This window comes from Lepisosteus platostomus, chromosome 19 (assembly GCF_059453375.1).
Source record: "Lepisosteus platostomus isolate fLepPlt1 chromosome 19, fLepPlt1.hap1, whole genome shotgun sequence".
Lineage (NCBI taxonomy): Eukaryota > Metazoa > Chordata > Actinopteri > Semionotiformes > Lepisosteidae > Lepisosteus > Lepisosteus platostomus.
In genome coordinates, this window is record NC_142629.1 from 17,452,275 (window position 1) to 17,476,809 (window position 24,535).

A 24,535-nucleotide genomic window follows, 5' to 3' on the forward strand; every position below is an offset into this window, starting at 1 on the left:
AAAAAAAAGATTAATTGCAATACTTCATGTCTCTGAACTTTAATAACAATGAAATTTGTTTACTCTAGACCAGGTCTCATATGACCATGATAGATAATTGTAGTAATGGAGTGGTAAATCGAAAGTACATCCTTGTCGTGTGTTAAATATTGTTGAACAGCTTGCTCCTATGTGTAAATCGTTTCACGCATTACAACATAGCTGGGTCGTACTCTGAAGCTTTGCTTTTCGTTCAGGCCTTCGAATTAGCTTGGCATAATGCTCAAACATTATTGTTCATTCTATTCACTTAAGAATATCCCACAGACCAACGTTCTTCCTCTATATTGCACTGGTTAAAAAAGCTGTGATTAATAGCTGCAAAAGAAAGTTATAAGATACTTCTAGAAATACTTGTTGTGGTTCTTATTTTGTGAGCATTTGGAATATCACAGAATACGTAGTTTGTAGCGCTGTTTGTATTTTAATTTCATTGTCACTCCAGACCCTTTTTGAAAGAACCTGAATTACTAGACTTACTGGGCGTCCAAAGGTCGAGCTAGTAAGGACCAAACGGAGAATGAAAATCTGTTGTTTATATTAATTATTATTTTATATTTAGCGTCTTTCATAGTGTGAACTCATAGTTTTAATGAGTTTAAAACTATTTGCACAAGCCATAAACAAGGCACACTTGAGTATGCTGTGCAAGACTATAATGTGTGTATTTAGAAATTAATAGAGAGGTTAATACGTTAGAGTTAGATTACTCCCATTGGATTTAAAGTAATGTTACTCAAAATGATTTAATAAATTGCTCATTAATAATCACCGCTGTTCCAGAGAACATTCAACTGGTGTATACTGAGGATCAAACCAGGTTATGGCTTATAACGTCACAAAGAAAATGGCATTTTGTAGCACCGTCTTTTTATTGAATTGACATGACAGGTAGAGCTGCAGGTCGATTCTTAGGGTCCGCAGGCGATGTGATTTGAAAACGTTCTTTCCGACAGATGGTGCTGCTGGAGGGAGAGAACCCAGAAGCAGTGGAGAAGAGGAGGAGGAAGAAGAAAAAGAAAGATGCGAAAGAGAAGAGCAGTGTGGCAGAAGAGGGGGGAGAGAGAGACTGTGGACAGACGGGGCAGGACAGAGAACAGAGAAATGTCTGGGGCAAGCAGGGCATGAATGGGGCAGAAGCCACGGAGCTCCAGGTAAAATCAGAATGCATTATAATGTTTAACATCAACAGGGGGGTCTATGGTGAAAGTCATAGACTAGTAGAATGTGCCCACTGGAAGCTATACAAGCTGTGCCTTGAGTATCCGTGATGTAGGACTTTGCATCAGGCCGCAGACGCTGTCTTGTGACATTTCTTGCTCTCTGAGCCTTAGTTGCCACATGTCCGCTCAGCAAACCCCCCACATATTCAATCACGTCTGGGCGGCAGGACGTCCGTGGTACAAGACCATCATTCTCAACTCGCAAGGAAGCCGTTGTTCCAGTGACTGGTAACAACAGCAAAGCTGGGGGACAGCACTTAGCCCATCATTCTGCACATGTGCATCACCACACTCCCTGACGTCCATCAGGGCGGTGAGCACAAAGCTTTGATTCACCGCGAATGAGCCTGGTTCTGTTGCTCACAAGCCCACCTGATGCTGCTGATTCGATTAACGCTGAGCGGCACTGGGTCTCTGTGGGGCTGTCGTGGGTCTGCAGACGATCTGATTTGAAAACGTTCTTTCTTACAGATGGTGCAGCTGGAGGGAGAGAACCCAGAAGCAGTGGAGAAGAGGAGGAGGAAGAAGAAAAAGAAAGATGGGAAAGAGAAGAGCAGTGTGGCAGAAGAGGGGGGAGAGAGGGACTGTGGTCAGACGGGGCAGGACAGAGAACAGGGAAATGTCTGGGGCAAGCAGGGCATGAACGGGGCAGTAGTCACGGAGCTCCAGGCCATGGAGCTGGGGGGAGACACAGAAACGTGGCAGAAGAAGAAGAAAAAGAAAAAAAAAGAAAAGAAGCCATCCGTGGGCAGAGAGGTCAAGGAGACAGAAACCAGCGTGCAGCCTGAGGAAGAGGAGATAAGAAAGACGGAGAAAAAGAGAAAAGAAAAGCTGAACCTCGTGGAAGAGCCGCCGGCTGCTCAGGAGAGCGAAACGCCCAGGAGGAAGAAGAAAAAGAGGAAACGGGAGAGTTCAGAGCAGGGGGCGACGGCTGGAGAGGAGCGGAGCCGGGGGGTAACTCCAGGAGAGGAGGTGGCGCAGATGGGGAAGAAAAAGAAAAAAGTCTGGGAAGCCGAGGCACAGCAGCAGGCGGAAGAGCGAGAGAAACGGGCGCATGCAGCTTCGAGTGGAGCGAGGAAGAGGAAGAAGGGCGAGGAAGGCCCCCAGGAGAGCAGGGAAGAGAAGAGAAAAAAGAAGAGGGAGAAGGAGGTGGAGCAGGAAAGGGAAAATAAGGAGAGAAGGCGGGGAGACTCTGGACCGAGCTCCCCGAAGACGAAGAGGAAAGCAGGTCAAGAGCTCGCAGCCGTGAAGAAGACGAAGAGGAAAAAGAAATTTAAAACAGAGGAAGAGCTTTCAGGGGGCGAGGTGAGAACAACTGCTTGTCAGTTCTCGGTTTGCAGCATCTCAGTGTTATAAAAGTTTAAACTGGGGATTTTCGGGGGTTTCTAAAAATGTGAGTTTTTTGCAGCTTTATTCCTATTAAGTAAATGGGGAACTAAATGTCAATGTTTTATTCATCAGCCCTGTAGGTTTGACAGACATTGGGGGGTTTTGGAGCAAAAGAGGGTGTTGAGATTTGTAATGGAGCTCTAGATTCTTTGTTATCGATGACCGTCTTGAACCTTTAGCTGTGGGGTTCTAAGTTTTTAAGCATGCAAAGGAGTCAGAGACAAACTGTTTGCAAATTATAGCAAAGACCAGGTTAGTGCTGGAAGTGGTGCTGGAAGCCAGTGCTCCAGGATGCTGACAGGAAGCACTGGGCTGTAGGCCAGGGGTCCTGGAGGCTGACACTCCTGCAGGTCTGTGATGCAGCCCAGCTGAACAGTTGAACCCATTAACGGACTGAATATGAGCTCTTTCATCGCGTTTTTCAGCTCTTAAACGCGTAGTGTTTAACATGTGTCTTCTAACTGTTGCATTTTTATAAGTAACATTAAACCGCAAACTTTTGATAAGAAAAAAGAGTTTCAAATATCATGCAATCAAGCAAACTGTTTATTCTGTTAAAGGGGAACTGCAGTCCCAATTTCACAGTCAAAACAATTAATTCATTTAAGGTACAGAAAAAAAATTCAAATGAAGCACAAAATCATGAACTTTGTGAGAGTATCGTTAGCCTCCATGTTGTCTCAATTTCGCATTCGAGTTCCCATGAATATGTAATGTGATTTATGAGTGAGTAAATACAGGTTGTACAGCAGAAATGCTCCAACGTGAACTGTATACAGAGTTAACAAGTAAGTAGTATTTGTTGGCCAAGCCATCTCAAAGTCGACAGCAATATTTCCCTTGGATTAAAGGAGATGTATTCACAAGCTTGCTTGTTTACAGTGTCGTACGGCCATATCAGGATACCGGATGTTTTGTTGCCTCGTTCTGAATCGCAGAACGTGACACCGCGCGTACCTGGAAAGTTAGTCTATTTTATTAAGTACATTGGAGGTTTTACAAATTACTGTGTACATTTTACTTTCATTTCGATTTGGAATGCACTCATCAATGCTGATTTCCTTCTAACCCCGAAATTTAAAAAAGCATTGCAGTTCCCCTTTAAGACTTCAGTGAGGTAATTAAGCTCGTCTTGAATGAACACCAGCAGGGGTGGGCTAATGGAGGACCAGGATTGGGAACTCCTGCTGTAGGAGGGGTTGTCCTTCATGTGAGATGTTAAACCAGGGTCCTAACGATTCGGTCCTTTCAATTCTTGTGGTCGGTTAAAACAGCTTCTTACTTTTCCACATGTGCAGCACGGGTCCACAGTGGGAGTCTGGTGTCATGTGGAGTGGTGGCTGACCTTCAGTGTCTTTATATAGCGTCTTTGGGAACACTATATAAAGGCAAGCACTTTTTATTTAAAAAATGTATTGGAACCGATTCTGTGGGCTTACTTCAGATGAGAATCTGGGATCAATACGCTTACAGTCGAAAGCAGAAGAAGTATAGACCTCAAGATACCAAAGGGATCTTGAAAATATTTTTAATAGGGAAAAGGTTTTATTAATGCTTTGCAAGGTTACAGTTTAAAATTGCAAGATGGCTCCCAAGATGTCATTATGGGGTTGCAAGCCCAAAGCAATAGTTGTAGGTCACCTTTTTCCATTTACTTTACCGGGACAGAAATTTGCTTAGAGCATGCAGCTCTGATTGAAAATATGAAAATGTGTAGTTATTTTTTGTGCCCTGAATAATTTAGTTGGCTAATGAAAAATTACCTGTGTTTATTTTTGGCATTGGCTTTCATAGTAAAAAAAATATTCTGTTTAATCCTAAATTATTTGGTGTTTGTGCATTAGAGTAAATGGAAGCAGACGTCTCAGGCGGTGCACTCCTTGCTACAAGAGCAATGTACATCACTGCCCATCAGTCAGCTCTATGCCCTGTTGATTTTCCTTGCAAATGTCTTGCTAGTGCATCTACTGTTACAGTGTAGTCAGACACTATTAAGCCGTTTTCCATCCTGCCTCAGACAGGAATGTGAGAAGAGGTGTTGTGAATTGATTCAGAACCCTGTCCTCCCCTTGAAGCAGACTGAGAAAAGGCAATGAATATAAAAAGGGGCCTGACTGGTTAGGAAGAAATTGTACCAGTGGCCTTTATAAAACCGTTATCTTTATTTCCAAGCCCTCAGTCAGCTGCTTAGAGGAGCCCGTGGTTGTTGAGAGTAGGCTCTACGTCCAGAGAGGTTAGAAAGGTCAGAGTATTCAGCTCTGGAATTGTCTTCACCTGGCTTAATTTAAGGCCTAACGAGTCACACCTGACTCAGCCTTAAGAAGGTAAGTGAATCTCCCCCACTGTTATCACTCATTGGAGTTGCAGATTGGAGTGGCATGGTGGCACAGTTATTAGAACTGCTGCCTTACAGTGTTGGGACCCTGGATTCAGTTCTGGATGTGGGGTGCTGTCTGTGTGGAGTTTGTACGTTCTCCCCAAGTTCCCGTGGGTTTTCTCTGGGTGCTTTGGTTTCCTCCCACTGTTCAAAGACACAGTACTGGTAGGGTAATGGGCTTCTGGGAAAGCTGGCCCCGGTGTGTGGTCGTGTCTTTCTCTGTCTGTGCCCTGCTATAGACTGGCTAACCGTCCAGGGAGTATCTTGCCTTGCGTCCATTGCTTGGCAGGATGGGCTCAGACTCCTCCGTGACCCCGAGTCGGATGAAGTGTTTGGAAAATGGATGGATGGAGTTGCAGAGTGAAATCAGCTTCACTTGTCCAACTGTTAACAACTTGCTCTGACATTTTAATTAAGGCACAGTTTCAGCTCAAAAGCCAGGGCAGGACAGGTAGAACAAGGACAAACAGTGGACTCCAGAAGACATTGCGCCTGTGTGTAAGGTCTCTGGGGAGCACGGACTCGCCTGGATTGATTTGGCTTTTCCTCCTTGATGTTTTCCAGTCATCCGAGGTGGAGTTTGTGTCGGCGAAGCCCGGAAACGTAGATGAGGTCACCATTGACAAGGTAAGGGCACGCCTCTCCCAGCCTCTTCACCCCTGGGACCCTCGGGGTCTCATCTCCAGGCCAGCCCATCTCACCTCTGACCTCTCCTCTGACGTCACGCCCTGGCCAGACAGGTTTCAAGAAAAGGAGATTGGCTCACAGGGCTATTTCATTTTATTTCTCTGTCATTCAGTCAGAATTCAGTGCTTCAGAAATTGATGTTTACTCTAACAGATGACTGCTGTACCAGATTTAAAACACTCCTTGCACTGGCTCTGATAAGCTTTGCAAGAAAAGACTGCCATCAGAGATAGATTTGCTTCCAGAGCCGGCTGTCAGTCTAATTCCTGTCCTGGGATTGAATCCTAGAAGGTTCAGAGTGCTGCTGATTGTGGATATTTCCTCCTGCACAGCAGTGTACGTTCACACTGGGGAAAAGGGATTTTGTCCAAGCGGTAGTGTTTAGCACAGACAGGATTAGCTCTGTGCATTCATGTCTGATTGTAATTGATGCAGTGCTTCATTCGCATTAATCACACAATTAGAATAACCTTAACAACTGTTTGTAATTAAAATTCATAGCATTGTCACGGCTGAATTTTAGTGCCAGTGCACGGAGCTGTGAAAACACAGATTCTGTAACCCCTTTGCTGGCATAATGTTTTTTAAGGACTTCATTTTAGAATTGTTGAACCAGAGAATGTGTTAAATGTATCCTTTTCTGTCAGTCATTTCACACAGTTAAATAGCTCCAATATATTTGAACAGAGGTACAAACCAACAACTGAAAAAAATGTTCAGGACTGTTAGCCTAGAATGTACTTAATAAGAAACAAAATTATTCTAAACTGTTAAAAGGCAAGATCTGACAAGAATTGTATGTTTGGCACTCATCTTCTACATAGTCCATAAAGAAAATCTACAGTTGTATGCAAATGTTTGGGCACCCTTGGTCAAATTGCATGTGCCACTGAATCTCTAACCGAAAAGAAGTTAATACAACCTCTGCAAGGGTGCAAACTTAAACATGACATATTTCTGCACATTGTAATGCACAAGTACTATTTTTGTGCTGAATGTAACAACTTGAAAAGTGAAAACAGTGAATATGGCATGTACAAAAGTTTGGGCAGTTGATTCAGACTTCAAGGCCTCAAAACGTGATTGACTCGTTAGGCCTTAAATTAAGCCAGCTGAAGACAGTTCCAGAGTTGAATACTCTGACCCTTCTAACCTCTCAACAACCACAGGCTTCTCCTTTGGCAGCTTCCAAACATTTCTGGTAGCCAGCTAAGAGTCTTTTTGTTCCTGTGTTAGGATTTTTTCCCACTCTTCCTTGCAGAACTCTTTTACCTCAGAAATATCCTTATTTAAGCCTTGCTCCCAAAAAAATATGAATGAATCAACGGGGTGCCCAAACCTTTGCACATGCCACATTCACTATTTTTTTCCAATCTGTTAAATTGAGCAAATAAATAGTAATTGTGCATTAAAATGTGCAGAAATAGTAACTAAATAAGAGGTTTCTTAGAAAGTGTGATGATTTCTAGTATGATAAAGGAATCTAACATGTACAGAAGCCTAGAACCTTTGTAATTAATATATTTCCATGCATCTTGTATCCTGAAGGATCTCAGAGCAGTTCACATGTAGGTTTTCCACCACTGAAGCACAGACCACACCTGGGGAACATGCAGCAGCCCCTCTAAGCAGCAGATCAGGTGGAGAAGGGAGAAGTTGCTTCACCGGTCAGATTAAAAGAGACTTAATCAGTTGAATTAAATGGGAACGTGGGAGGCCAGATATGACTTTAGCCTGGACACCAGAACTAAAAAACAAATCTTAAAAGCAGGGCTATGAGATTTTTAATAAGCTTGGTTTAACGTCCTATCTGAGAGTTTAATGCTGGGAGCATTAAACTGCGTACTCTGGACCACAGAGAAGAGCGCCACCTACTGGTCCACCTAGTGTTTCCCATGTTTCCCCACTGCAGCTTGAAGGTCCCTGCTTCAGATTCAAACTTCGTATCTAAATTGACTTTTCCTCTATTACTCCTGTCATGAAAGCATCTCCCACAGAAGTCTTACTTGCCTTCAAGGAGGCCGCCAAAGCTGACTTCATTCTTTGTGGTTTTTAATTTGGTAATTAAATTTGCTTTTAATTTGCTTCTCTATTTGAAACAGTGTTTTCTTTTGCATTTTTGCGACAGACTGTGATAGAAAATGCCATCTGTGTTCTAAGCAAGCGCACTAAGACATGTTTGTTTTAGGAGAGACGGCAAGCTCTGCAGAATGCAATTGATGAAGAGTCACGCCCTCAAGCCACAGAGAAGACGAAGGTCAGTGTTCGCCCTCTCCTAACAGCTACATAGCTCCTTGCACCTCAGCGCTGCGCACATTCGTGTCACTCTAAAGTCTGCGGCCGGGGCTCCTTTGCCCGAAGAGAGCACTTTATTGGCCATATACAATTTCTTGCATTAGGAATTTGTCTTTTCGCATACTCCAGTGTGCTCTCCATGAGAGACAGACGGGGAGAGAAGCTGGGGATCAGAGCGCAGGGTCTGCCATTTATACGGCGCCCCTGGAGCAGCTGGGGTTAAGGGCCTTGCTCAGGGGCCCAACGGAGTAGTAGGATTCCTCTGCCGACCGCGGGATTTGAACCGGCAACCTTCCAGTCACAGTGCCACCGCTGCCCCCCCTCCTACACCAGGGATGACTAAGGATCACATACTCCACCCCCTCCCAGTGCTGCTGCTCCCCCTCCCAGTGCTGCTGCTCCCCCTCCCAGTGCTGCTGCTCCTGCTCCCAGTGCTCATCCATCGCCTGAGCTCTTTGTGCCACTAACACATGCTTTCCCGGTGAGCTGAGGGGTCTGTGCAGTGCAGCCTGACTGTGCTGTCCCGCTCTGCGGAGCTCTTGGCAATCCGATTCCCATGAAACCTGCAGTCAGCTGCTCTCCAGTTTTGCTTTGCACTTTGCGGTAATGCAGGGAAGTCAGTATCTGTCGTGCAGGGAGCACTTCTGCCCACTGATGCCCTTTGCTGGTGGTGTCTTTCCCTCGTTGTTCCATACTGACATCATCTCACACACCATCCCTCTTGAAACATAAGAGCAGGGCGCTGTCCTGGTCACTGAAGCTCCTGCTAAAAGCACCTCTACAATCACCCCTCTTTTCGTAATCACTGAGGTCTTGCTGTCATGCTAGATAGGCTTAATTGTAGGTAACCTGTCCTGTTCAGAAGTTTCATACGTGACCTTAAAGATGCCGGGGTGCTATTTTCTTAATGAGCAAGTCACTCCTGTGTGTGGAAGCCCTTGCTTTCAATATTTGGTGTCTGTCATTTACACAGGTGTTTACATTTTTTGTCCACCGCCTATAGTAGATGAAAAATTAAAACTGAAGCACAGCTGCTTAAACTTATGATTTGGGTAGCTGCCTGGATGTACTGGTAATGGATAAAAATATCTATAAAGATTCTACGTATGTGTCTTTTTTGTTTCAGAGCAAGGGGGTGGGTTTCGGACAGTGGAGCACCACCTGCTTCGAGAGTGAAAACCAGCAGAAGAAGTTTCTCCGGCTGATGGGCGGGTTCAAGAAGTCCAGCCCATCACTGGCCCCGGTAGGCGGAGCCGGCCCACAGCGGCCAATCATGGCTCTGGGCCGGGACGAGGCGCGGCAGCTAAACCAGGGGTTGCTGGGACAGTTTGAGCGCGCCCACAATCGTTGGCTCAATCCTCAGCAGACAGGAGCAGGGCTGGGATTCCAGGGTACTCCCAGCAAGAAGTTCACCATTGACGCCCATGCCTCTAGATCTGTCAAGTTTGAGGACTAGTGTCTGGATAGGTCCGCACTGAGTACCTGGCAGAGAGCCCTCCGTCCTCAGGCCTCTGGAACTGAAAAAACCATGTGGCCCATGTTGGTGTCAGAGAACTTGGAGATAATCGGTGCTTTGGCATGAATTTTGCTTGGTTGCTCTGGTGTAGCAATCCATACTTACTCTGATATTAAATTTATAGTGTATATTTGATATACCACAACAGTAAACGGTATCTATAGTTCAGCTGGTTTTTAATTCGTACATCGCTTAATTAAAATAAGTCCTATATTTATGCATCTTTCTCTGTTCTCTGTTTCCGATACAGTTTGGCTCTGATAGTCTGGAAAGAAGTCTGGGGCAAGGATTTCATGAATACTGTTTACACGCAGCACGGTGGTGCAGTGTTTAACATTACTGCTTCACAGAGCTGGGGCCCTGGGTTAAGTTCCTGGGGTGCTATCTGAGTGGGGTTTGTATGCTACATACTGGTAGGTTAACTGACGTATGGCAAAAATGGCCCTGGTATGTGCTTGTGTCTGTGACTATGTGTGCCCTGTGATGGTCCCCTCTACGGTGCATCCTGCCTTGTGCCCATTGCTTCAGTTCCCCCTCGACCATGACCTGGAAGTGGTTAGAAAATGGATGGATGGGATACTCTTTATATACAGTACATATGCGTACTTTACTCTTGCAGGGGCCTGTTTCTGTGCATTTTAGAGTAAAGTCAGCCACTACTTCAGAATGTCGGAAAACCTGCTTGTTATACCGGTGAACAAGGCATCGGGGCGTTACAGAGAATTAAGTGTTAACGTAAACCCGGATTTTGTGCTTTTTCTTTTGATGTGTAAATACCGTGTGTATTTCCGATACATTAATTACAAAATAAAAACATTTATTTCAGGACAGCATGCGTAGTAAAAGAGGCCGAATGCTTTATTTGTTTTACGTGTGTTATTTGTTTTTATTTGTGTTAAATTTAAGTCCTTGTAATAGCAAATACATCTGTGAAAAACACAAAATAATAAGTCTGGGTGAACAAAAGTTAAATATTTAAACCTTTAATAACTTAATCATGCATAATAATAATAAAGAGTGTTTGCTTTTAACTGTTGTTTAACAGATCTCCCAAAATTGAGTAGAAATGAAAACCTGAAAAGGCCCCAGCCCAGCAACTTGGTGGTTGGATTGGGGATGCCTGTAGGCAAAGAGCTCTTTTCACTGAGACACAGGAGAAAGTAACCATTACGTTTGGTGGAGATGATTTGGTCACAGATTGCCCACGATTCATTTTCTAACCGCATTGGCCAATTCAGGGTCATGGGGGGAACTGGGATCTGTCCTGGTAAGCAGTGGGCATGAGGCAGGATACACACCGGGCAGGACGCGAGAACATCGCAGAACACACAGATACAAACAAGGACACACCAGGCCCCATTTTGCCAGACACCAGTTAACTTGGCAAAATGCTTTCAGATTGGGGGAAGAAACAGGAGCACCCGGAGGAAACCCACATGAACGCAGGGAGAGCATACAAACTCCACATGGAAAGTGGCCCAGGATTGACCCCAGGTGCAAGGCAGCAATGCTGACCTCTGCGCCACTGTGCCTCCCACAATTGTCTCATTTAGCATCACCACCGAAAAGTTTGGGAATGAAATTGTTAAATCGGGGGAAATTGCCCCAAGACCAGGATTGGACTCATTAACAGGGTGCTAAAGAGATATGTACTTTATGAGCAATGACACACGGCTAGGTTTGTTGTTTTAGGTGATTGTGGGGGCAGTCGCAGTCTCTATCTAGATTGTAACAGGTCAGTATGTACCAAACAGAGCGCCGTCCTTCTGGAACGCCAGCAGCCACAGTCTCCCCTCGTTGCCAGCGTTCAGTTCAGCTCAGCGTGCGTCCTGATCGCTGCGGCGAAAGAAAGGAGCATCTCTGGAAGGAGGTGGTGTTCAGTGCGCGGGGAAAGCTGTCCGTCTCGCTGCCTGTCGCCTTTCAAAAAACCCCATTGAGATTCATGCCGAGACTGTAGAGCTGCATTCGGTCACTGTGGAAAAGTGGGCACATAAAACGATCAGGTCCTCAAGAAAGAGCTGGCCTGGGCTGCAGCTATTGAGCTATTTATCACAATGAAGAGCACTTCTGGGTCACGCAGTTCGCTTCAATGAGCACAGTCTATTCAGTGTTGCCAGTGCTCCACTCAGTGGAACACACAGCAGAAGTAACGAGTTATATAATGGAGACAGAGATGGAAAAAGAGAGACCAGATGCCCAAGTGCGTGGGCCGATCCCTATAAATTAGGACTGTTTTCGATTTAATTTGAGCAGTTCCCATGACTCCCTGTGTAACTGTGTAATAAACAACATCTTGTTTTGCTGCTGTCATGTGCAGGAGAGGATAAGGTAAAGCTTTAAGGAGTCAAGAACAGCCACAGAAGCTCAAACGCACCATCTGGTGGCCATGGGTTTCCATAGCAGTGGGTATGGAACCAGTTCCATAAATTATTTCTATGCGTTCCAGTAGACATTACTCTGTACGGATTTTTTTACCACTTTTTCCAGTTCAGGGTCGTGGGGGAGCCAGAGCCTATCCCAGCAAGCAACAGAGTGCATCCTGGACGGGACACCAGTCCATCTCGGGCAGGATACAGACATACACACTGGTTAACCTATAACCTAAACTGGAGCATCCAGAGGAGACCCATGCAAACCCAGGGGGAGCATGCAGACTCCACACAGACACACCTTAAGAACTCAACCCAGGGCTCCAGCACTGCAAGACAGTAACGCCAACTACAGAACTACCGCGCTGCCCTACGGTAACGATAATCGGGTTGGAAATCTTGACATAAATCACTGAAAAGAAGCTACAGTGAAATATTGCATTCTCCAGCCATTTTCAGACTGAATACAGCATTTTAATGTTGCATCATTTATTTTACACCAGTTGCTCTCTGCTGGTTTTTGATCAAACTGGGCCCTTCATCACCAGGGCTCATTAGTACCTGTAACTGATCTGCTTGTTGCATTAAACATTTTCCTGCACTCAGGTCCATGTTGTTGAAAGATACCTTATGAAAGTGTAATATTTACAACAGCATGAGATCACAGAACACAGTGCAGTCTGCCCCCATATTTCTGTCTAAGCAGCTCTAAATAGGTCATCAGCTGATGAACAGACACAAGTAGGCAGCACACATGATCAGCGAGTTGATGGGTTTTAATTCTGCGTAAGGTTCTGTTTCCGGGACATTTGAAGGAGCCCGGTCCAGAAACTCACACACTAGCACAGGGTTTGTACCCATTACGGAAAACGATTGGCTCATAACGAAAATCTTATTTGACATTTTAAGAACTGAAAAATTGGGCTGCAATGCAGGATTAAGCTAGAGCAAAAAAAACCCTGGGGTGGTTTTGAAAACCCAGGCCTGGAGAGAAGCCTAAACCGGCAAGCAGATCCGTTATAGCAGCAGGCAGCACCGGTGATGAAGGGCGCAGCTGGGACACTGCATCACTGTGACCCCCATTTTCACCCAAGATATCCCTGAAATGAGCCCCTGCAATGTTAATCCTTCTAAGAAGGCCTCCCTCCAGAAAACCACGTCATCCAGGTGATGTTGACAGCTTGGGGCAGGAGGGTACTTGCACGATAGTTTTACATTTAGCTGGCAAAATAAATTTTCATTTGAAACCCCAGACCTATACTAACCTGGCTCAATCCCAGCCCTATTTATAGCTCCCTAAAAAGACGCCAGAAAACAGAAAGAACCAAAGATTCTCAAGCTACATGAATTCCGTGAAGTTGGTCCCCCTGCAAACGGCACAAACGTTGAAACCCACTGCTTGCGTTTGTCCTGCTTTTCGTTCCCAAGATATAGCGCCTTCCGTCTCGTGACCAAGACTGCTAGTAACCAACCCTCTGGAAAGTTCAAGCACTCTATTCCTGGATGCGAGGGTAAAAATACTTCTTTGTATTGAAGAATTGATAAAGTTACCTTATTGAAACTTTATTTGAACGTTTATGATTTGTTGTCAATTCAGTTGAACTCAAAATACTTATATTTTTCTGACACACGACATGCAGGCTCCCCCAACTCTACTGCAAATTTTGATTCTTTATTTTTCACTGTCATTCGAAAAGATAAACAAGTCATGTACAGTCGCAGAAAAGCGCATTACAGAGGCGCCTTGGTAATCTTAATGCTTGAAAAGCGAGCAAACAGGGGGAACCTGTATAAGAGTCCACAGCTGTCATTCACGAGCCGAGCCCCTCTCCAGAGTGACCACAGGTGCGTCCGGCAAGATGGCGGCGGCGTTAGGTGCGTTTTGCGTTTTATTTCGAATTTTATTTTAAATGCACAAAAATCAAATTTCACTTTGAGGAAAGCTAGACAAAAATGTTTTGTCGTTGCTATTTCTGTTAATTGCATTTCTTTCGGCTTAATTTGTGTTTAATCCGAAATGAATGTTCTGTCCGTTTGAGCGTACTTTTTTGATCACGTGAGGGAAATGGCAGAAATGTAAAAGTCTGCATTAAGTGTTATTATACTATCTGTCATGTAAGTAGGTTTTTTTTAAAGATATGGTTTCTCTAGGTCTGTTTCTTTTAACGAAATAAGGCTACAATTTACCTTCAAACACAGTCAGTAGGTGTGTAAACTCTCCTTTTTGGATTCGGGCTATAATAACGCTTTCTGCTCCGAAATGATAAAGTATTGTAAAGATCAAATTTACTAATTCGTAAGTTTGTTTTTTTTAAATACATACAGGTGAGAAAATGAACAGGCCTCCAGTTATGAACAATGTTTTTTTTTTTCCTGGGTAAGTTCTATTCCTGTCTTCCAGCGTACTATTTATATTTGAGTAACTCGATATTCCACAGCATTTTAACACCCGAACGGGTTTATACTAACTATATAACTTCGTTTTGTTGTTATTATGTTCAATAAAAATAGGAAACTCTAAGGCGCTGGTCATTTTTGTGGTTTGTATTCATCTATTGAAAGCATTGGGTAAAAATTGATAATACTAACATTTTAACGATGGTTTTCAAAGCAAGGAGTTAAGTCGAAGATGATACACGTTATACTTAAATTTACAAGTAGCATTGAATTTCTTTGTGGCTGAACGTATATTCTAAATATTGTTAGTAGTGGCACTGGGATGTATCAGTGATTTCTCTTGAAGCTGCTATTGGTTTCTTGAATTCTATTTGAAGTTTGAAATTAGCCAGCTTATATAAAAAGTTAATAGACTTCAGCACATTAAGAGAATTGATTCTGCACATCTGATATCTTGTTAACTTTATCCTATTTCTTTTGTCTTCAGTTCTGCAGCTCCTGATGCTTGGATCTTGGAAGTCCTCATAGAGCTCATCAACTGGACAAGAGCGGAGTTCACGTCTGCAAAATCTAGAAGCTTATTTTTCAAAAAGGGGTATGTACAATGACTTGCATTGTTCTATCTTGTACAGTATGTCTTGGCAGCATGCTGTTGTGGAATCTAATCTTTGTCACAAGAACCCCATTTCAAGGGACTAACTAGGCTTGGAGGCTCTTGAGGAATGCTGTATACCAGGAGGAGCCCACTGTTTTCCTATCTTGAATCCAGAAACCCAGCTTGACCCTGCTGCACAGCCAGTGAGGAGAGATACCTACACTGAAATCCAGGTAGGGCACTGCTGTACTTAGCTCGGCTGTTGAAATGGGTAGCAATTGAAGGTACTGTGGATAAAAGCATCAGTCTAACAATCCAGTTCTTTTGTGCTAAAGTGAGCTTCCTTACAGCAGTACCTTACCTGGGGGTGTGCTGTGATGCCCTCTTTTTTTCTCCCCTGCCTGGAGCTCTGTTGATCACATGGGAAGAATGAATCTCTCCACAGGAATGGGATATCCTCCACATTGCATCTGTAATGTAAACAAAGCTATTTGGTGTGTATGGTCATCCTCTGATCTCCTGTCATGTCCTTGACTGATCTTGTAACAACTGTATTGTGACTGGGCAATAAAGTGAAGGTGTCACTGGAAGTTTTTCTTTGTATGCAGCCATTGACCTCTATGTACTGTCCCCTGCAGTGGTACTACAACACTATAATCTCAGATGCTTTTTGATCTGAATATCAGTGGGAGAACAGTAATTGATAACCCTACCTTCAGGGAAAGCTTTTCTTGGGTGACAATGCCACCTGGAGGAAAATTTCTATATCATAAAATGTATAATTAGGGAAAGTTGGGGGAATAAACTGTTCAGTCTTAATAGAGAAGTCACACCTTGCACTAATCAATGAGCTTCAGTTCTGCTGTTGTCACGCCTGTAATGCACAGATTGAATAGCCCGAGCCTTGCAACTGCAGAAGAACACTAGTATTGACAGGACCAATGGAGCACAGGCTGGTCAGTGATGCTACAGCACAGTGACCAAGGTGCCAAGCTGGGATTTGGCCTCTTCCCACCTGAGGTGTGGCAGCTTTCTGCAGCTGCTGCAGGACCGTTTCCTTCTCAAAGGTGTGGCATACCTTAACTGCCATTTCTGAATTGTGTAAGGACCCTGCCCTGCAATCCCACCATAAACCTGTCCAGAAACCTTTAACCCTTTGAAAATGTCTTTTCTGCACAAGACTAGAGCAGGCATCTCCATACTTTATCCTGAAAAACACTGATTGAGTTGCGTTATATAAATCACCCCATTTACCTAAGAGCACTCGGCAGACGTATTCGGCTGTTAAGTAATTTGATCACTGACTGATAGGAGCTCCTTACCTTGAAGGGTCTTCTAGTTTTTGTTGCAACTCGTTTACTTCACCTAGAGGTCCTTAAAATATTATTTAATAATTATCACATATAGAACCTGCTGAGCTCAGGCTCCCCAAAAGCGGGCTTGAGAGAGGCTTGGATTAATCTAGAGCAGATAGTGTCTGAAAAGTGTAGTGATGGGGAACATCTATTTCAGTACTGTATTAGATTTACTTGCAGTCCGGTAAATGGCAAAATTACCCTTCTTCTTTAGCTATTTTGTTTAACTGCTTCACATATGCCTGTGTGGAGGGGAGCTGGGGGCAGGCATGTAATTATTTGGTAACTTAACATTAATGCAGAATGCAGAGGATTTCACAAAGCTTGCATTAGTGTCACATATGCAAAAATATGTAGACTGAGAGACCAGAGCTGGTTAACATTTCAGGACCGAATAGCCTCATCTTCATGGGTTGAAGGTTTGTAGCCCATTGTAGTCAATGTATTACTGCACAAAACTGAAGTACAAGACTGTGTCCTTTGTATAGATAGTTCTTTACATATTGGGAGGGATTCACTTTATCTGTCATGGAAATGTAGCAGTACCTAGTTAGACACCAACACATACAGAAATGAGAAATTAAATTAATTAATTGGGAAACATTAAGAAGCCTAGGTTGTTCATATAGACTAGAATAAAGGCAGGACTCCAGGGTTAACACCCCTACACTTTAATCTTTATGTTCCTTGCTTAAACATATCGTCTAAGGATTGAACATCTTACTGCAAGGGGTAAGATGGAAGAGCACTACCTACAGGTCTCTCCCACCCTACACACCACTTGCAATAACAGCTTAGATTTTGAGGCTCTGTATCAGTCCTGAGTGGGCTCAGAGTGGCTTAATATGAGGTCACGCCAGTTTATTTTTTCCAGATCTGCTAACTGACTGAAGAGGTGAGGAGTTTCTATTGGACAAAGCTCAGCTGCGGTGGGGGGACAGGAGTACCTGTGTTTCCTATTGGTCAGTTGTTCATATACTAAAGAGCTGTTTCTATTGGTCAATAAGAGGAGGCGTCTGTTCAATTCCAATTGGTCAGACATAAGGATCTGAGCAGCCAATCATATCATTTTCTAGGTAGCCAGTGACGCTAGATGATAATCTTCATGCACACCTCTATGAAACAGTATATGTTTGAAGTTTCTAAAAGTACAGAACTGGTAGGATTACAAAAAACACATTTTGTTTAATTTAAATAGAAGACAACCTTTTAACCTCTGAATCATTTTTACGTCTTTGGGAATACCCTTTGTATTATAATGACCACAAACGAGTAAGAGCAGAGCTTGTAACAGGTATGTTAGACAGCAGAATCCACTTTTAACAAATGCTGTGTATATTGGCATGTAGATGTATATAAATGTTTCTCATATGTATCTTGTTTGGTGTTTATTCCAACTGCTGTGGACGTTGTTTTTGTGCAAACTCGTTGGTTCTGGTTTTAGCACATAATTTTAACAGTGTAGGACTCAGTCAGTTTCCTGAAGCAGGAGACAATTGTTAATGATTAACTACAAATCAAGTAAATGCAGTGAAAACTAAGTAAAAACTCTGTCATTTCAAAGCCACAAATGTTTAAAGGTAATAAAATTGAATTGCATTTGTACCCTAGTGCCGTTATTGACAAGAAATAATTTAATGTTGTCAGCTATTACCTACACTTGAAGCAGGCTTTCACTTTCATGCAGATTATTTTCAATTGGAACAGTCCAGTAGACTTTCTGTAGGGATGATGCAGCCACCTCACAAACATAATACACAAAATGAAGTAAAGCCAGACTCCCCCATATCAGGATGTTTGAGCATAGCTTGACCTGGACAAGAGTTGCACCAAGAGCATGCATATAAGATGAGAGATTCCTAATCCCCATATCTGTGACAGTCTTCTCTCTAATCAGAGAACTGAAACTCATTAGTGTTCATTTTCTAATGAGAGGACTATCTCCAGTTTTAATCGAGAGTGTGTGCATTGTGTTTTATTTCAGACCTGAAGACATCTTCTTCTGGGAAAGAGAGATCCTGCACACTGAGTTCATTGGAGGACAAAGCTGCCACAATGCGGGTAGGAGTATCTGTGCTCTGCCGGCACACAGCCTGTGTTTTACAGTCCAGGCTCTTTTGCACAAAACACCCTGTCAAATGTAAAGCGCTTTGTAAAATAACATCTCTTCCCTCGTGTATTCTTGTGTCTGTCAGTATCACATGTGCACCTGTCCTTCTCCAGCAGTGTCTGGACATGAACTAGATTCTCTAAGTATCACTCTGTCCACCAGCTTCACTGGTTGAACGTGAATGTTCTTGTAAAATGCTTATTCATGGACAGTAAACGTGATGTTTGGTTTATTGTATGCATATTCTCCCGATGTCCAATTTAAAACTGCCTCAGAAATGATCCATAATTATATTCAAAGGCTATGTGCATTGTACATTAGTTCTGTCCCCACTGCTTTCCACACTTTACACTAGCGATTGTGTAAACCATTATGACAGCTGTTTGATTATCAACTTTGTGGATGATGTCACCTTGATTGGACATTTGAATGATGACACATACAATACCAGACAGGAGAGAAATCATTTTTATAATTGGTATCAGGATAATTCACTGTTTTTAAACTCAAAACAAAGGAAATGAAAATTGAATTCAGAAACAAATGTTCTATTCTTTTGAACTGTGAAAGGAAAAGATATTGAAAGAGTAAACGAAAATAAATGCCTTGGCACTATTATTGAGTGTAAATTCACTTGGACCATCGATACAGAGGCAAGGTATTTGAAGGCGCAACAAAGGTTGTGTTTTTTAAGGAAGTTAAGGAGGTTTAATGTTGAAAGCATAATGATGACACTTTTATTTATAAGAGTTTTATTCAGAGCATGCTACCCTTTTGTATTCAGAGGTGGGGAGGTGTCTTGTCCTTGCAGAAGAAAAAGAAGTTGAATAAAGTGATCAGGACTGATGGCAAGATTACCAGGACATCCTTGGACTCAATAACATGTCTGATAGAACAACATATTATTTAATCTTAGATGACCCTGCTCATCCACTCTTTTTAGAATAGACTCTCCTACCCTCTGGGGGGGGGGTACCAGATTCACTGTATAAAGATTGAGAGAACCTGTACTCCCTTTATACCTAAAAGCATTCAATTGTTGAACAACAAAAAACATTGTTTGGAGGTAGGGATCTCATTACTGTTATTGTTTTAAACACTTCACTAGCTAATTGCCTGTTCTTAATTGTATGATACTCAGTTGAGCTCTGACAGAGCAATGTTATAAATGTTGCTTTGTATCATGGTATTGCACTGTTGTTGCTATGTTGTGTTAGTGTCATATACTGTATGTTATATGTTAATGAGCTCAAATTCCCTTAGGGACAATGAAAGTTATTCATTCATTCAATTTATGATACTTTTTAGAAGAGACTGAAAGAGGACAAGAAAAGTTTTATTTTATCAAGGTAAACTTGTTTTTTGCCTAAGGTGTGTTCTGGTCTGGTTCTGATCGACCCGACAGATGACTGAAACCCCCACGGCATCACACTGTCATTTAGTTTACATGGAATATTTCCTACCTAAGAGCAACGTGTTTCAATCTGAAGTCTAGCTTTTCGATTTTGAATAGAAAGCCTGACATTACTTTCACTTTCCTATTTTCTCAGCAACAGTCTGGCCTCCCAGAGTCTCCTGTTGAATTCGCTCTCTGCCTGTTCTCACTCCTCCAGCTGGTCTGTGGAGAGCGAGCAGCTGCGACAGGTCACCCCTGAGGCTGGAGGAAGGGCTCTCCTGTGGGTGAAGTGTCCTGGGCTCCTGTGGGGTGAGCAGTACTTCATCAGCACAGCTGATCTTAAGGTCTTCTGTAACTGAAGGGATTGATTTGTGTTTATTTTACTTTAGCGACTTCCTCAGATCTTATGAAAAGAGTGTTTTGTTATTTGCACGGTGGCTGTCAGTGTCTGAGTAGGCGGCACTCTTCCCTGTGGCCCACATTTCCATACCAAAGCCCCAGTACAGAGACTCCTGGAGTGAAATTTAATTTTCCTGGGTCCTACAGGCCTCAGACAGGTCATTTCAACTCATCGTCTTGGAGTTTTGGTTTGTCTGGCAGCTTGTTTTTATCACAGTTATTTGAGCTAAGAATTTACATCCTTACATTTACATACAGCCCCAGTACAAAGATGCCTGAAGTACCTGTGTCCTACAGGTGCTACTCTTGGAGTTTTATCTGGAACTCAGTATTGCTAACAGGTAATTTTACATGCTTCTGGACTTAGCATGTCAAGTCCAGCCTTACCTGATGCAGCTCTAGAGGAGATAAAAATGTATGGACATGAATGGTATGACTTTAAGGCCACTTTGTCCTAGCAGAAATCCATCCCTGACACTTGTGCTGTTATTTTAGACTACTTTAATTGGGTTGTGTTGGTCTGGCAGCTTGTTTTTTCTTGGTGCTCTTTTGTTATTGGTACTCTGGGGCAGTGTAAAACTAGCATGGGGAAGGCCAGTAACTATTGGCAAAATACCAAGGGACATTGGGCAGTCTGATATTTAGGCTTATAATGATTTTTAAGATCAATTTCTATTTATGAAACAGACATTAAATGGTTACATAGCAGGTGTCGTTCCATGTAGCCTTTTTACATAGTGAAATCTAATTTTTATATTTGTTGATGGTTTCTGATTGTATTTCTCAACTCTCAACAGTGCTGATGATCACAGGCCTTTCCCCTGAGTCCCTGAGCTGGGGGGGATCACGAGGACACCTGGACACTCAATACGGTCTGCAGCCTCACCTGCATGAGAGGTCATTCTGAACAGCAGGTTCTTATGTCATTAAGAGGGAGTTATGATGCAGGGTTTTGTCTTTCAGGGGAGTAAAAAATATGTACATTCCCAGTTTCTTAAATGTGTATATGAAAAGATTGAATTATTAGGAAAACAGTGAAGTTTGTATCACTAGATACATTCTCGGTTTTCAGTAACATAGCTCTGCACCTGGACTAGCAAACACTGTACCTTGTATCTCTGTCTCCTGTATTTCAAATAATCAGTTTGTTTTATTTAATGAAAAAAAGGTAATGTAAACTAGTTTTATAAGTAAACAAAGAATGGTTTTCCTTATGAAATTTGTTCCCCCCCGAGTAAACCTCCAGTTTCTTTGTCCATGTTGTAGGTACGATCCAGATTTCTTGGAAAACTGGATTGACATGAAGGTTGATTTACAATTGATCTCTATTTGCCCCTGAAGTAGTGTTAAATGAATATTGTTGTGAAGACCTTTTGAGTTGGATTCTGCTGCATGCACATTAAAAGTTCTTTTTAGCGTTAATGCTGTTCTACCAGATCCTTATTATTGCCAGAACCGCTCTGGGCAAGAGCAATATTCACTTAGAGGGGGCTGTGATATTAAGCAATTCAAGCATGGTTAAATGGGAGATTTTACCAAAGGTAATAGTGGAAGTTGATTGTGTTAACAAGCAATTGCTTGTCCACAGGCTGCATAGCTTTGAGTCTATTCAAGCAACAGGTGGAGTTTTACTGGCAAGGTGGAGAAAAAACCTTGTGCAACAACTACAGTAGATAAAGATGAAGCACCCTAAATTCATGACTGACAGGCACTCTGAGCAGCCTGCACGGGCAAAGGAAACGTTGACTCGTTCTTTCTACATGAAGCGACACCACTAAAATACCCGAACCCAACCCCGAAATAAGCAAATTGATTTAAGAAACAATCCAAGGACACTAGTTTATTGCAAAACAGTACAGTCGTAACCCGGCCGGCTGTTATACAGACGCTCCGGCGGTCCGCAGTCTGCAGCCCCGGGAGAGGAAACGCTCCAGTCAGGACAGCCGGCCGGAGAGACGGTGGGCACCTGGGACCGCGAGGTGAGGTGAAAATAAAAGATTTATTAGCCGGGAGGTATTCAACGGAGCGAAACCGTGTTTTACCCGTACTGACCATTTCCCTGTGGTATTTCCCCCCACCCTCAGATTAAGTGAGCGCAGCTGTGGGCTTCTTCACAATCTACTGCGTTGCCATACTGAGAAAAGTCAGTATCTGGGATTTCTCCGACTACAAACACAAAGCTCTTTCTTTAAACCCGAAAGCAAGAGGCTCTGCAAGCAGAGTGCAGACCGGTTGGATTCTCACCTTCGAACTGACCGCTCATCTGTCCGGTTTCACGCCACACGGGAGCTCTGCGCTTCGGCGTCCAGGCTGTTGTAGAGGACAGGAAGGCCAGGGAGCTGGAGAGGAGGAACTAGGGAATAAGACACTGCTGAAACACCACTAACAGACCTGAGCAAGCACGAAAGATACAGGTAGCCATTTTAAATAGCAGCAACAACGATCCGTTCCATTTCGCCTCTTGATACGAAAGTTGTTGGTTTAGTTTGAGTTCAACGTCTCTTTTGAAAGCCAAAAATCCTTTTCTGAAATTCAGTTAATGGTCGCCTTTTTAATTATTCTGAAGCCTTTTCTCTTTTCATTTTGAACTGTTCCTATCTAAATAGAAAGAAAACTTGTCCGACACTCTGCTACCCAAATAAAGCGAAACATCCCGAGATTGTTTTCCTGTCCCTACAAAGCCGCTATTTAAGGACGAAGACGCACTACTGCTGCTAGAACAATTTTTAAAGGAGACTAATTGAAGGCGGATAAAGATTAATCACACCTGGCTTTGGACTGGTAATTAATTAGAAATGTGTAAAACACGGATTGGATTCTGGTGTTGGCAAGGATCCCTGAGTGTTTCCGACACAAGTAATTGGAGTCAATCCTTTTCCATACTTTTAACTGATCCGGTGATGAAATAACCTTATTGAAATTTTATTAAGGATTTACGATTTGTTTACAGTTTAATTCAAAATACTATATTCATCCCCATCTATCATCAGCAGGAAAAGGTTAGAAGTTAGCGACACCCTTGCGCTAGAAACTGTTTCAGAATTCCCGTCTTTTAACTTTGGGTCAAGCAGTAAGAATTATACTGTTAGTGTTTGACAGTCAGTCTCACCTGTGATTACTGTACTGTGATTACTGTACTGTACGTCGCTCATTGACCGTGGTTCCCTTTTCACTGTCGAACCTGTGTATACAGTGTATAACACGATATAGATTTTTAATGCCTTTTTGAAGTAATCAAAATGAATTTGCATCTCTTAGAGATTACACTTATGAGTTAATACAAATCTCCTAAGCACCTGTCACACTCTGCTTCCACGTCAGCTGTCGGATATTCATAAACAACACTCATAACCTGCACTGTGCACTTGACTACCATAACTTTCACATATTATAGTTCATGAAATAATAGCGTCTCTCATAGTAATAATAAGAAGCGATGTGATGCCCCATTTATTGCAAAACTAACTTTTACACCCTTGTCACTGTTTTGTTTTCAATGAATACACCAGTTCACTTTCTAGTTACATGCATGGCTTTTTATTTTCAAATCTTTAATCTTTAAAGTTCTATGTGGAACCGTGTCAAACGCCCATGGAAATATAAATATACTATGTCGTGACACCTTCTGTTCTTAAGGAACTAAAGGGATACTCTGCCCGGACACCAGCTGGAGTACAAAACATTTAAACCAATTTAATCGTCCATGTAGTTTTTGTTTAAGCTGTCTTCAGAATCATTACAGACATTTAAAAAATAAATTAATGCTTGATGAGAGGGAAAACAGGGGAACCGCCTCGTCTCGGAACTGTGACTTGGCTTTAGTCTGAATAAGAGATGTACATGGCCGATATTTTGCGTGGCCGGCCTGGTGGCTCCGCGGGCTGAACCATCGGACACTTCTAAAGTTCAGAGAGCAGATCAACTCCCGGAGAGTCTTGTGAGTTGAAGTCGAGCCCCGAGCCTCCCCGGCAGTCTGAGACCTAAGCCCCGTGAAAAAACTCGGTGAAGCTCTCATGCTGTCGGGGTGAGTTTGTCGAAGTGGCTGTTCTCTACCACGCCGGCCGTTTTGGGGGGCTCCATTTTCGGGGCCTTCCAAAACAGGGGAAATGGGGGGTTTAAGTCCTTTATAAATGCATAGATCGGAATTCAATTCTAAAAAGCAGCCCCTTATACCACTGTGACACCTGCAGGACAGGTGTGGCACTGGCAGTGAAAGAGAGGTGCAGTCCTAACTAGGAGCGACAGGGGTCTCTCTCCAGCACATTTCTCTTGATTCGACCAGCTGGCCGCAAGCTAAACGGGTCGGGCGAACAGTTTTGTAGGAGAATGTCACTGAATTAGGTTCTCTGAAAATCCTCAGCCCTTATATAATTTATGTATGATTTGGT

The 24,535-nt window shown here is 43.0% G+C and overlaps 1 protein-coding gene across 15 annotated transcripts in view; it reads left to right on the forward strand.

Moving 5' to 3' along the window:
• The window catches only part of LOC148645296 (uncharacterized), a 123,846-nt gene that overhangs the window by 94 nt on the left and 99,217 nt on the right, over positions 1–24,535 (forward strand). For 2 of the 15 annotated variants that reach the window (XR_015928268.1, XR_015928257.1), the window contains exons 2-11: positions 996–1,193; positions 1,734–2,567; positions 5,593–5,655; positions 7,904–7,972; positions 9,137–9,253; positions 12,014–15,120; positions 17,117–17,204; positions 18,227–18,303; positions 19,903–20,057; positions 20,945–22,126. Coding sequence is in view for 3 of the 15 variants with exons in the window: in XM_088612387.1 (XP_088468513.1) it covers positions 996–1,193; positions 1,734–2,567; positions 5,593–5,655; positions 7,904–7,972; positions 9,137–9,466 (1,494 nt within the window). In the remaining 12 variants the exon portion in view is untranslated. Of the gene's footprint in view, positions 1–995; positions 1,194–1,733; positions 2,568–5,592; positions 5,656–7,903; positions 7,973–9,136; positions 9,744–9,776; positions 10,360–11,843; positions 11,897–12,013; positions 15,121–17,116; positions 17,205–18,226; positions 18,304–19,902; positions 20,058–20,944; positions 22,127–24,535 lie in introns of those variants that run through there. The other 13 variants (XR_015928259.1, XR_015928261.1, XR_015928258.1 and 10 more) reach the window with 13 other exon arrangements.